The sequence below is a fragment of the Gymnoscopelus braueri genome (assembly GCF_963280865.1).
Source record: "Gymnoscopelus braueri genome assembly, chromosome: 21".
In the NCBI taxonomy this organism is placed as follows: Eukaryota; Metazoa; Chordata; class Actinopteri; order Myctophiformes; family Myctophidae; genus Gymnoscopelus; species Gymnoscopelus braueri.
Window position 1 is genome coordinate 994,269 of NC_137623.1, and position 13,486 is coordinate 1,007,754.

At 40.6% G+C, this 13,486-nt stretch overlaps 1 protein-coding gene across 1 annotated transcript in view; it reads left to right on the top strand.

The window, feature by feature from the left end:
* Positions 1–13,100, top strand: part of LOC308077352 (tripartite motif-containing protein 16-like) — a 29,195-nt gene extending 16,095 nt beyond the window's left edge. The window contains exon 4 of the mRNA XM_080418003.1: positions 12,053–13,100. Coding sequence (XP_080274129.1) covers positions 12,053–12,603 — 551 coding nt within the window. The 3' untranslated portion in view covers positions 12,604–13,100. The remainder of the gene's footprint in view (positions 1–12,052) is intronic.
* Positions 13,101–13,486: the final 386 nt, after the last annotated feature.

Sequence of the window (13,486 nt, forward strand, 5' to 3'; positions counted from 1 at the left end):
TTTATCCAAACCTGACTTGACACTTTCCAAAAAATAGCAGTTAGCGGTTTCTGTAGAGTGGTTGGCGCGAAAACCGAACTGCAGTGGGCACAAAGGAGTGTGGCCTGTATTCAAATGAGCGGTCAGTTGTTGAGCAACCCATTTCTCGGCCACCTTGGACACTACAGGTAGAATACTACCTGTAATTTGCCACATTTGTCTGGTCACTAGCCTTAAAAATTGGTGTTACAATCGCTGATTTCCAAGTGCTTGGGAAAGTGCATTGCCTAATTGATACATTTATCAAATGAACTATGGGACAAACTAGTGCATCCTTGTGTGTTTTTAGAAATGTTGTGTCCATGTCATAACATTTTAAAAAGGCACACCACAATGTCTCATCTTTAAGATACCTAGGAATAGAGAAAGTGCATCTTCCGAGACGAGGGGGAGATATAGACAATCTCCTACTGAGGAGGGAAGTATGGTGGATCCATTATCTTAAAACCATGGCACCAACAGGACTCAATGAGGACTTTGATATTAGGCCATATTTGTAAACAAGCCAAAGAAGGGAGTTGTACATGTGTAGGTTGTAAAACGTTAACTTTTCTTTTCCTTTTGTTGTTTTTGTTTGTAACTTGTTGTACACAGTGGCTATGATCTGGACCGGGTCAAAAGATATATAGTTTTTAAGGAGTATATCTTGAGAAATGCATTTCATGAAATGTATATTTTTTTGGAGAAATATTTCTTGGAAAATATTTGTCAGCAGATAATAAGCTTAGTCCTTATTACCTGTCTGTTGAATCAAATGAATTGAGTTTTCTACTGTTTTTAATTTTTACTAAAGTCTTTTTTCTAAAAAATAGTTGTAAAAATCAAGTAAATGTTAATATTCTGTAAAATGTAAAAGATGAAATGTTGTCTTTTGATAAGTTGTCTCTTGACAAAATGTTGATTAAGTCTTGGTACCGCCCCTGATCACCAGGTGGGGCTGGTAACCAAAATCATTTGTTCCTGTATAAAAAGAGGTCATTTCCTGTTCTTGTTTATACTTGAAAAAGACCGAAAGGGTCGAAACGTCGTATCAGCTGTATTGTGAAATAAAACCTGGAGCATCAAAGTGAGTTGCGAGCCATACCTTTGTTTCATGTCATAAGCATCCCTTGCTTTTGAGTCTCTTAAGGAGCTCATGATCTTAACCACTGCAGATTCGGTAATTTCTCCTACCCTAAAAATGGGCTTGTCATCATTAATAGGAGCACATGTCAGGATTCTAGTGGGGAAACTTTGGGCCAGTTCCCCAACTGAGTTTATAAAATAACTATTAAAAGTATTGGCTATCACCTCCCGATCTAGAGTTAAAGTTCCACTCACTTTAAGTTCATATTCCTTTGTTTTCTGATCCTTATTTCTCTTCTAGGTTTACACAGAACCTTCTTTATGAAGGGTGACACTACTCTGTTTGTAGTTTCCACAAAAATACTGCTGCTACTCTCTACATCTTGACTACACAGTAGATTAGACCAATCAGTTTGTTTTAGAGCCCTATCAAGATGTTTGGAATAATCTGGTGAAAGGATTTAGGTTTTGTGGTCAAACCGTTTACTGGTGAGTTTCCTCACCAGTAATGTGATGTTATGGTCCGACATACCAGTTATCAAATTATATGATGTTGTTATTCTCTCTGGCCTATTTGCAAACATTAAATACATTTGTGTCTGTGAGGAATTTGTTATTCGTGTTGGACCTTTCACCAGTTGAGTGAGATTGAACTAGTCTGTTATCTCCTTAAGTTTTTTCCTATCAGATTTGTTAGTCCAATTAAAATTCAGATCACCAAAAAGTAAAAGTTTCTTTTTACTATCACATTATTTAAGCATAGTATGTAGGTGGTTATAAAACAGACTGTTGGTTGAAGGTGCTCTATATAAACAAATAACAATAAAAGACATTTCTGGAGACAGTGTAATATTCAGCCCAATACATTCAAAATCTATTTCATGATGTGACCATTCAATAAGACTACACTTAATTGTATTTTTAACATATATTAACATGCCCCCCCCACACTTTCCCCCCTTTTCTATCTCTCCTAAACATGTTATACCCAGGAAAATTAATAGCTGCCACTGAAGAAGTTTGGTTTAGCCATGTTTCTGAAAGACATAGAAAGTCCAGGTTAGAGTCAGACAGCAGGTGTTCCAGTTCAGTGTTCTTTGCACGGACGCTACGGATATTTAAATGTCCGCCCAATAGTCCCTTTGGTTTGGACTTTGGGTCCCAGATAATTTTTGCATGATTAAGAGTTGTGAAAATGTTCGTCTTGCGGTATTTCTTGATCGCTGCATTTAGTCCCTTTAGTTTTTGTTTCTTGGGGCGCAGTGAAGATGTCACGGTGGGTCTGTCTGTCTGTCTGTCTGTCTGTCTGTCTGTCTGTCCGTCTCAAAGAACCTTCTTTGAACCATTAACCACTTAAACCCCTGCATCCCATGTTGACATGTCTTAATACGTGAACATTCATCTAAAATAGCAGATCTACAAGCTCACAACGCATCACGTTGTGACATGGCTGTGAGCTAGTAGCAGTGGTGGAAAAAGTTTGTTAACTTAAGTAAAAGTATCAATACTGCAATGTAGAAATACTCTGTTACAAGTTAAAGTCTGGCATTAAAAATGTACTTGAGTAAAAGTACAAAAGTATTGGAATAAAATTATACTTAAAGTATCAAAAGTAAAAGTACTCATTATGCAGAATGTCTGAAATGCAAATGGCTGAAATGTATATAGGACTGAAGTGGTTAGTGTATGTTTTGTAATGATAATCAAAATCCACAAAGTAACTAGTAACTTAAGTTTTCAAATACTTGAAGTAGTGGAGTAAAAGTACAATATTTGCCTTGTAGTGGAGTAGAAGTAAAAGTACAGAAAATTGGAAGTACTCCTGTACAGTAAAAGTACCTAAACATTGGAAGTACAGTACTTGAGTAAATGTACTTAGTTACTTTTCACCACTGGCTAGTAGTTTGGCTATTTTCAGTGGTGTAAAGTAACTAAGTACATGTACGTTCTCAAGTACAATGTAAAGGTATTTTTACTTAACTGGAGTATTTCCAGTTTTCAGTACTTTTACTTCTACTCCACTACATCTCAGAGGCAAATTTCCCTGTAGACAGACGACCCCCCCTCCCCTTTTTTTGGTACATATTTTCTATTTTTCATGCTTTTTTTTTTTTTTTTTTTTTTACGTAGTGGTATTTTTTCTCTGTATTTTCATGTTGATTTGAACTGTTTAGTTGCTACTATATATGTCTACGAACCCCAACGGAAACAAGTCCGCAAGGACTTTTTTGGTCGGACCTTTTAGACAAAAGTATTATAAATGTAACTGTGTTGTTTTACATTCTTTTGCCTAATAAAAATCTCAATCAATCAATCAATCAATCATACTTTTACTCCACTACAATTACATGAAAACTTTAGTTACTAGTTACTTTGTAGATTTTGATTATTATTACAAAACATACATTAACTCATTAAGTGCCGTTGACGTCGCAGACGTCACGTTTTTCATAAGCCCAGAGTGCCAATGACGTCTGAGACGTCATGAAAAAAAAGAAAAAACTTTTTTTTTTTTTTTTGTGTTTCCACTAGTTGGCGCTCTTCCCAAGCCTGTGACAAAATTTGGGGCTTCTATCATAAAAGAAAACATGAAATCATGCCATCATAAGGTCAGGGTGACCTATAATCAAAAACATCTTATTTAGAGTTAGTGACCATGATCAGAACAGCTTCTGTGACAGTCATACATAAACATTCTGTGATCACAGCCGCCGTCTACCACGTGATCAAAACAACTTGTGGGAACACACACACACACACGCACACACACACACACACACACACACACACACACACACACACACACACACACACACACACACACACACACACACACACACACACACACACACACACACACAGCGGCTTCTCTGATCTACCACGTGAGCAAAACAACACACGCGCTCGCGCGCGCGCGCGCGCACACACACACACACACACACACACAGAGCGTGGGACCCCAGGCCAGCTGGGGGCAGCTTCTTTGATCTAAGCGACCACGTGAGCAAACAACATGTTGGAGCCTCTGTAAACAAACGAACCCCGAAATCGGGCCATCACTGACTGATCATAACAACCTGTGTGAACCTCAAACATCAAAGCACCGCGACCCACCATGTGATCAAAACAGAAGTTGATAAAAGTTACTGGGACATGATGGCCATTGTGGAGAAGCCGTCGGAGTGCTGGAGAGAGAGAGAGAGAGAGAGCGCAAGCAATCGATCGATCAATCAATCAAAAAAAGAGAGAAAATGCCTGGCCGTAAAAAGTCAGATAATGGGAAGCGCCCCGCCAAGCGCAAACGCGCTGTTGTGTCACGTCGACCCGTCGGTGATCCGGTCCCCGGGCCCAGCAGAATGGATTCCGCCGGACAGCATCGCCAGCGACAGCAAACGCTGTATGACATGCAGATGTTCCGTCGTGTCGAGGTGCCCGTGGCCGAGACAGACTCAGACAGTGACCACTGCCCGCGTCTACCTCGCAGTGGCAGGGCGAAGAGGCGTCGGTTTTTGGAAACCTCATCCGAACTCTCTGGTGAGGGCGAAGATGAACACGCTTCACCGATCGATAGGAGGGCAGCCCCGCGTCGTGAGCTTTTGGAAACAGAGTCCGAGTCTGCTGCGGAGGAAGAGAGACCCGTTTTACCGATCGATGTGAGGGTAGCCCCGCCTTGTGAGGTTTTGGAAACCGAGTCCGAACTGTCTGCTGTGGAGGAAGAGGAACACGTTTCACCGATCGACTTGGGGCCAGCTCCACGTCGCAGTGGTAGGGTTACAACCAGTCGTCGTGAGATCATAGAAAGTCCATTCAACTCCCAAACTGATCCGTCTGAGACGGATCAGGAGTCAGATGGTGACGAATGGGTTCCCTACTTGAGAGAGGACGACGCCGGGACAAGACCACGTTCTTCAGATACCAGTTCTTCAGGTAAGAAGTACATTTTTATCGTGTTTTAGATGATAGGAAATGAATGTTTTTAGTATATGGGGTCCATTTGGTTACATAAGACTTAGGCTACACTCAGAGTTGCACAATGCACATCTGTAGGGGTCCATCTGGTTCCATTAGTACACTCTCAGAGTTACAGACCTGTAAGGGTCCATTTGGTTCTATTGTATACACTTTACATACCTGTAAGGGTCCATTTGGTTCTATTGTATACACTTTACATACCTGTAAGGGTCCATTTGGTTCTATTGTATACACCTTACATACCTGTAAGGGTCCATTTGGTTCCATTAGTACACTCTCAGAGTTACAGACCTGTAAGGGTCCATTTGGTTCTATTGTATACACTTTACAGTCCATTTGGTTCTATTGTATACAATTTACAGACCTGTAAGGGTCCATTTGGTTCCATTAGTACACTCTCAGAGTTACAGACCTGTAAGGGTCCATTTGGTTCTATTGTATACACTTTACATACCTGTAAGGGTCCATTTGGTTCTATTGTATACACCTTACATACCTGTAAGGGTCCATTTGGTTCCATTAGTACACTCTCAGAGTTACAGACCTGTAAGGGTCCATTTGGTTCTATTGTATACACTTTACAGTCCATTTGGTTCTATTGTATACAATTTACAGACCTGTAAGGGTCCATTTGGTTCCATTAGTACACTCTCAGAGTTACAGACCTGTAAGGGTCCATTTGGTTCTATTGTATACACCTTACATACCTGTAAGGGTCCATTTGGTTCCATTAGTACACTCTCAGAGTTACAGACCTGTAAGGGTCCATTTGGTTCTATTGTATACACTTTACAGACCTGTAAGGGTCCATTTGGTTCCATTAGTACACTCTCAGAGTTACAGACCTGTAAGGGTCCATTTGGTTCCATTAGTACACTCTCAGTGTTACAGACCTGTAAGGGTCCATTTGGTTCCATTTGTACACTCTCAGAGTTACAGACCTGTAAGGGTCCATTTGGTTCTATTGTATACAATTTACAGACCTGTAAGGGTCCATTTGGTTCCATTAGTACACTCTCAGTGTTACAGACCTGTAAGGGTCCATTTGGTTCTATTGTATACAATTTACAGACCTGTAAGGGTCCATTTGGTTCCATTAGTACACTCTCAGAGTTACAGACCTGTAAGGGTCCATTTGGTTCTATTGTATACACTTTACATACCTGTAAGGGTCCATTTGGTTCTATTGTATACACCTTACATACCTGTAAGGGTCCATTTGGTTCCATTAGTACACTCTCAGAGTAACAGACCTGTAAGGGTCCATTTGTTTCTATTGTATACACTTTACAGACCTGTAAGGGTCCATTTGGTTCCATTAGTACACTCTCAGAGTTAGACCTGTAAGGGTCCATTTAGTTCTATTGTATACAATTTACATACCTGTAAGGGTCCATTTGGTTCCATTAGTACACTCTCAGAGTTACAGACCTGTAAGGGTCCATTTGGTTCCATTAGTACACTCTCAGTGTTACAGACCTGTAAGGGTCCATTTGGTTCTATTGTATACAATTTACAGACCTGTAAGGGTCCATTTGGTTCCATTAGTACACTCTCAGAGTTACAGACCTGTAAGGGTCCATTTGGTTCCATGTGTACACTCTCAGTGTTACAGACCTGTAAGGGTCCATTTGGTTCTATTTGTATACACCCTAGAGTTACAGACCTGTAAGGGTCCATTTGGTTCTATTTGTATACACCCTAGAGTTACAGACCTGTAAGGGTCCATTTGGTTCTATTTGTATACACCCTAGAGTTACAGACCTGTAAGGGTCCATTTGAAACCCCCCCCAAGGAACCCTGAGGGTCCCTGCATAACTAACTAAGAGCATATGTTAGTACATTTAGGAGTAAGTCTGTCTGTCTGTCTTTTTAGGGGAATAAAGATTATGTTCACTATTTATACTGTAATTCGTTCTGGATAAGAGCGTCTGTTAGTTAGATGCCTAAATTGATTTGTGATTGTGTGTACATCATATTTACAAACCAACATTTTACTCTGTTAGACTCTGAGGAGGAGGAGGAGGAGGGTCTACAGCCAGCTGATGAAGAAGAGTTGGGTGTTGGCAGTGGAGCTAGAGGTAAGATATTTATTTTTCTTACAGATACATTTTCACAACAGAAGCCAGCTTGCATTGTAGCATACAATAAGTCAATGAATGGAGTTGATATTGATATGGACCCAAACGTCGTGTACTACCTGGGAAGTCAAAGTGGACAAATACATTTGTATCCTATCTGTTTGAGATCTGTTTGTTCAATACTTTTATCTATCAAAGCTAAAAACCCACATGACAACTGTAAAAGTATTTTCTCATTCATTACAAGTGTCACCAGAGACATGCTGGGAGTGTAAATAATAGATTTGATTTTGTGCACATCTTTACCATAACTAAATTATATTTTACTATGATTTCAGATGCTGAGTCAAGGGAGGATCAGCCCAGATCCAGTTCTACACCACGTGTTGGCAGTACAACTCGAGGTAAACAAAAAGTTAATTTTCATGTTTGAGATGAAATGGAGAAATGAATGTATTTAGTATGGGATCCATTTGGTTGCATTTGTACACTCTCAGAGTTACAGACCTGTAAGGACCCATTTGGTCCTGTGGAGGAACATGCTGGGAGTGTAAATAATTGATTTGATTTTGTGCACATCTTTACCATAACTAAATTATATTTTACTATGATTTCAGATACTGAGTCAAGGGAGGATCAGCCCAGATCCAGTTCTACACCACGCGTTGGCAGTGCAACTCGAGGTAAACAAAAAGTTATTTTTTCATGTTTGAGATGAAATTAGTATGGGATCCATTTGGTTGCATTTGTACTCTCTCAGAGTTACAGACCTGTAAGGACCCATTTGGTCCTGTGGAGGAAATCTGATTATGTTATCATGATTGGTTATATGCACCCTTGTTGTCAGTACATTATGTGTTCATATTTGTGCCCTATGATACATTATATTTTACATGACATAAGAGCCCAGATGTCTCTCCTAGGCCTGATGCCTATTGTTTATGGTACAGCTGGTAAAGAGCACTTAGCAAAGCTAAGTGCTCTCTTACTCAAAGCGCTATACAATGTTTCACCATGCCACGCTATGAGCTTGTAGATCTGCTATTTTTGAAAAATCTTTGAAAAATGTGTGCAAATCTTTACCAGCTGTACCATAAACAATAGGCATCAGGCCTAGGAGAGACATCTGGGCTCTTATGTCATGTAAAATATAATGTATCATAGGGCACAAATATGAACACATAATTTATGTGTTCATATTTGTGCCCTATGATACCATATAACCATATAGCGCTTTGAGTAAGAGAGCACTTAGCAAATCACTATACAAATGCAATTCATTATTATTATTTATAATGTACTGACAATAAGGTTACATTTGGTTCCATTTGTACAGTCTCAAAGTTTGACCTGAAAGGGTCCATTTGGTTCCATTTGTACACTCTCAGAGTTACAGATCTGTAAGGATCCATTTGGAACCCCACCACACAAATACAAAAAAATGTATTGTAATGTATATGTATTTTATGGTAAATATGTATTTCTGTAATTTACAGGTCGACCACAGCGTGGCAAGGGGCGTCCACAACGTGCGCGTGGTGGCCAACCCTTTCCTCTGCCGTGGTATGACCAGGGTAAGATGGAGTGGGAGCCAGAGGCCTTTCCATTTACTGCAGAGCCCGGACCTCTCAACGGAGCTGCTCATCTGGATTCAGATCAACCAGCAGACTTTTTGGAGCTCTTTCTGACCGATGAGGTCCTCCAACTCATCGTTGATCAGACAAATGTCTACGCAGAACAGTCAATTGCGAGAGTCACGAACAAGCCATCTTCCAGAGTCCATCAATGGAAACCACTCAAAGTTGAGGAACTGAAAACCTTCCTAGGGCTCCTCTTCCTGACTGGTATAGTTACAAAGCCTAACCTGAAAATGTACTGGTCCACGGATGAGGTGTATGCAACCTACTATTTCGGCAAGGTCATGGCCCGTAATAGGTTTCAACTGATCCTGAGGTTTCTGCACTTTACTGACAACAGTGTCGCTGACGAGGAGAGAAGAGAGAAAGACAAAATGTACAAGGTACGTCCTGTTTTGGACTATCTAGTGACCAAATTCAGTGACTTGTATCAACCAGATGCATCTATTTCAATAGATGAAGGCACGCTACTATGGCGCGGCCGTCTAAGCTTCCGGGTTTATAACCCCCAAAAGCCTGTAAGGTATGGAATAAAATCCTACATTTTGTGTGACTCAGCTACAGGGTATTGTCATAATTTGAAACCATACTGTGGAAAACATGAAACCCTAGAGGACACAGTAGTCTCTCTCATTGGTGATCTAAAAGGTCAAGGTTATAAATTGTTTATGGATAATTTCTATAACTCTGTCAAATTATGTCATAAACTCCTTGATATGAAGATCCATGTCTGTGGTACACTCAGAAAGAACAGGGGTGAACCAGAAGCCATTTACTCAGCCTCCACTTCCTCCTTGGGTGTTGGGGAGAGAATTGTTCTTCACAATACAAGGGTGATGGTAACGGCATGGCGGGACACCAATGTAGTGAGGATGGTCACAACGTGCCATCAGGACGAAATGGAGAGTGTAATGGTGTGGCGGAGACACCATATCCATCGCGTGCCAAAAGAAAGACCTGCCTGTGTGGTCGAGTACAACCACTCCATGAATGGAGTGGACAAACTCGATCAGAACATCTCTTATTATTCGTTTGCCAGAAAGACCATGAAGTGGACGAACAAATTTATCATGTACATGCTTCAGATTTGCCTCTTCAATGCCTTCATATTGTACAAGGCCAAAAATCAGCAGGGCAGGTATAAAAACATGATGTCCTTCATGGACGGCATCATCAAAACATGGACCAGCCCGAGAAAGCCTGACCAGGATGCTAGGGCACCAGCTAGGGCACCACGCATTGACCCCCAGAGCAGGCTGTCTGCCATGGGCATGGCAGACCATGTCCTTGTTCGCCTTAGGCCCACCGCCAAAAAAGAGAACCCAGGTAAGCGATGCAGGGTCTGTTATAGGAAAGGTCAGCGGTGTGAGACAAAGGCCCAGTGTGGTTCCTGTCATGTCCCTTTATGCACGACGGGGGATTGTTTCGTAGACTACCACACAGGTTTGGTCACACAGGATTGAGCAATGTGAACTGTTTGTTTGTTTTTGTTTTTTGATCGCTTGGTCCATTTGGTACACTCAGAGTTACAGACCTGTCCATTTGGTTCTATTGTACACACCTTACAGACCTGTAAGGGTCCATTTGGTTACACTCAGAGTTACAGACATGTAAGGGTCCATTTGGTTACACTCAGAGTTACAGACATGTAAGGGTTGTACGTTTTTTTTTATTTGTTATGTTATTACTCATTTATAACTTACAATAGGAAGTACATTTTTGTTTTTTATTCAATCTTATTTTTTGTCATTTGTTTGAAAATGACTGTGTATATATGTCTGATGCATCACAGGAGCCAAAATAAAATGCTCAAGATTGATTTCTGCCTGAGTTGTCACTTTTACTCATGTTTCTATTCTCAGAGGGTTGTTTTTGAAGAAAAATAGTTTTATTCAACTGCCTATAAATAAAGAGCGGAACATGCTAGCGACTCTCTTTTTTTTCCTGGGCAAAGAAGAGTCTCTCATCTTTCTTTTGAGATATGGTACATCATTTTAGTCATAGCACAAAAGATTCTGTAGGCCTTGAAAGAGTAGATTTCTGCCTGAGAGCTGTGTCCTTGACAAAAAGCCCTTTTACTCATGTTTCTATTTTCAGAGGGCCGTTTTTTGATGAAAAATAGTTTTATTCAACTGGCTATAAATAAAGAACGGAATATGCTAGCAACTCACTTTCTTTTCCTGGGCAAAGAAGAGAGTCTCATCTTTCTTTTGAGATATGGTACATCATTTTAGTCATAGCTCAAAATATTCTGTAGGTCTTTTAGTAAGTAGTAAAAATGCCTATAAATGTTGGCACTGGGAGCACACTGCCAGAAAACACTGTGGCACTTAATGAGTTAACCACTTCAGCCCTATATACATTTAAGCCATTTGAAAATAGCAGATCTACAAGCTCACAATCATTGTGAGCTTGTAGATCTGCTATTTTTATAAGATTTTAATACATTTTATACATTTGAAATCTTGTGAAATGGGATATTCTGCATAATGAGTACTTTTACTTTTGTGCTTTGTACTCAAGTATATCTTGAATTCCGGACTTTTACTTGTAACAGAGTATTTTTATATTGCAGTATTGATACCTTTACTTAAGTTCCCTGGACCCGGGTCCTTGGGGGGGTTCCAGGGGGTCCCCAGCAAAATGTTTAATACAGCATCACAATCATTTTAACTCCTTTATCCATATTTTATATGTTGGCTGTTTAAAAATAGTAGATCTACAAGTTATCTGCTATTTTAGAAAGTTTTGAAAAATATTGAATAAATATTTTGATACATAAATCTTCTCTTCTGGGGGTCCCTGGCACAAAATATTTTCAGATGGGGGTCCACGGCCAAATATATAAAAACCTGGGGGTCCTTGACACTAAAAACTTTGAGAACTACTGCTTTATAGAAGCATTTAAATAGTTAAATATGTGTTCTTTAAAGAACTGTGTGTGTGTGTGTGTGTGTGTGTGTGTGTGTGTGTGTGTGTGTGTGTGTGTGTGTGTGTGTGTGTGTGTGTGTGTGTGTGTGTGTGTGTGTGTGTGTGTGTGTGTGCGTGTGTGTGTGTGTGTGTTCAAGGGCGGGGGTCCTGACCCAGAGGTTGAGAACCACTGGTATAGAGCCCTGTGAGACACCAGTTGATGAAGGGTTAAAGTGGTTAAGGTGTGTGTGTGTGTGTGTGTGTGTGTGTGTGTGTGTGTGTGTGTGTGTGTGTGTGTCACTCAGTGAATGATGTGTTTAATGTTTACTGTGTTGTTTTTCTCATCAGATTATCATCCTCTCACACTGGACACAAACACAGCACACAGAGACCTCTCTCTGTCTGAGAACAACAGGAAGGTGACAAGTGATCTACAGTATCATCATTATCCTCCTCATCCTGACAGGTTTGATGGACAGACACAGGTTCTGTGTTCAGAGGGTCTGACTGGACGCTGTTACTGGGAGGTAGAGTGCGGGGGGGAAGGGGTTTATATAGCAGTGACTGACAGAGGAATCAGCAGGAAAGGAAAGGGTGAAGACTGTCTGCTTGGAAACAATGACATGTCCTGGAGTCTGATCTGTGGAGGAGAACAGAACAGTTACAGTGTCAGACACAATAGTAAGGTGACTGACCTCCCTGTCAGTGCCTCTAGAGGCTCTAACAGAGTAGCAGTGTATCTAGACTGTTCTGCTGGAACTCTGTCATTCTATAAAATATCAGAGGACATTCTGATACACCTGTTCACCTTCAGGGACACATTCCCTGAACCTCTCTATGCTGGGTTCTGGTTAGACTACTCCTCCCCCTCCTCAGTGTATCTGTGTGAGCAGAGATAGAGTCTCTATGTGAGGGTGACATCAGGTCGTCATGGTTACTCAACATGTCTGAGTGAGTCCACGTTGTCATGGTTACCACAAGTACTTCAATCTGTAGATCAGTGTTTCTCAAACATTTTCATTCAAGGACCCCCATATGAACATATTCTGTTCCAGGGACCCCCATAAGACGAGATATATATATGTTTAAAAGTCACATTTTAATAATAAGAAAAACAGCAGATCTACAAGCTCACAACACATCACAGCTTGTAGATCTGCAACTGCATCAACTGATTCAATCATTTAGCTGGGGACCCCCTGGAACCCCTGGGGGTCCCCTGACCACACTTTGTGAACCACTGATCTAGACACTGTTTCTCAACATCAGGTCCGGGGCCCACTAGGGGTCCATATGGACTCTTACAGCAGTGGTTCTCAAACCTTTTCAAGTCAAGGACCCCCAGATTCATATGGATTTGGGCTGAGGACCCCCATCTGAAAATGTGTTGTTCCAGGGACCCACAGAAGAGAAGATTTATGTTTACCAAAAAAAAATCGAAATTATTCTAAATGTTCCAAACTTTTCTTTTTTTGCGGCTTCTTTGTGCCGCGCTGTGAGCTTGTAGATCTGCTGTTTTTGTGTAGCCAAGGTTAAAATGATTGTGATGCTATGTTAACTACTTTAGCTGGGGACCCCCTGGAACCTTCATAATGTTTCATTTCATGTGTTATGAATTTCTCTATCTCATTTCTCTCTCTCTTCTCAGAGAGAGAGATTGTTTTAAGGTCATTTGTAGAATAAACTGTAATTGTTTAATAAATGTTTTGAAAGTCTGTCGTTGTTCCTGTGTATTAATATTATTAGGACATTATTTATGTTGCATGCAGTGGTGGAAAGTAA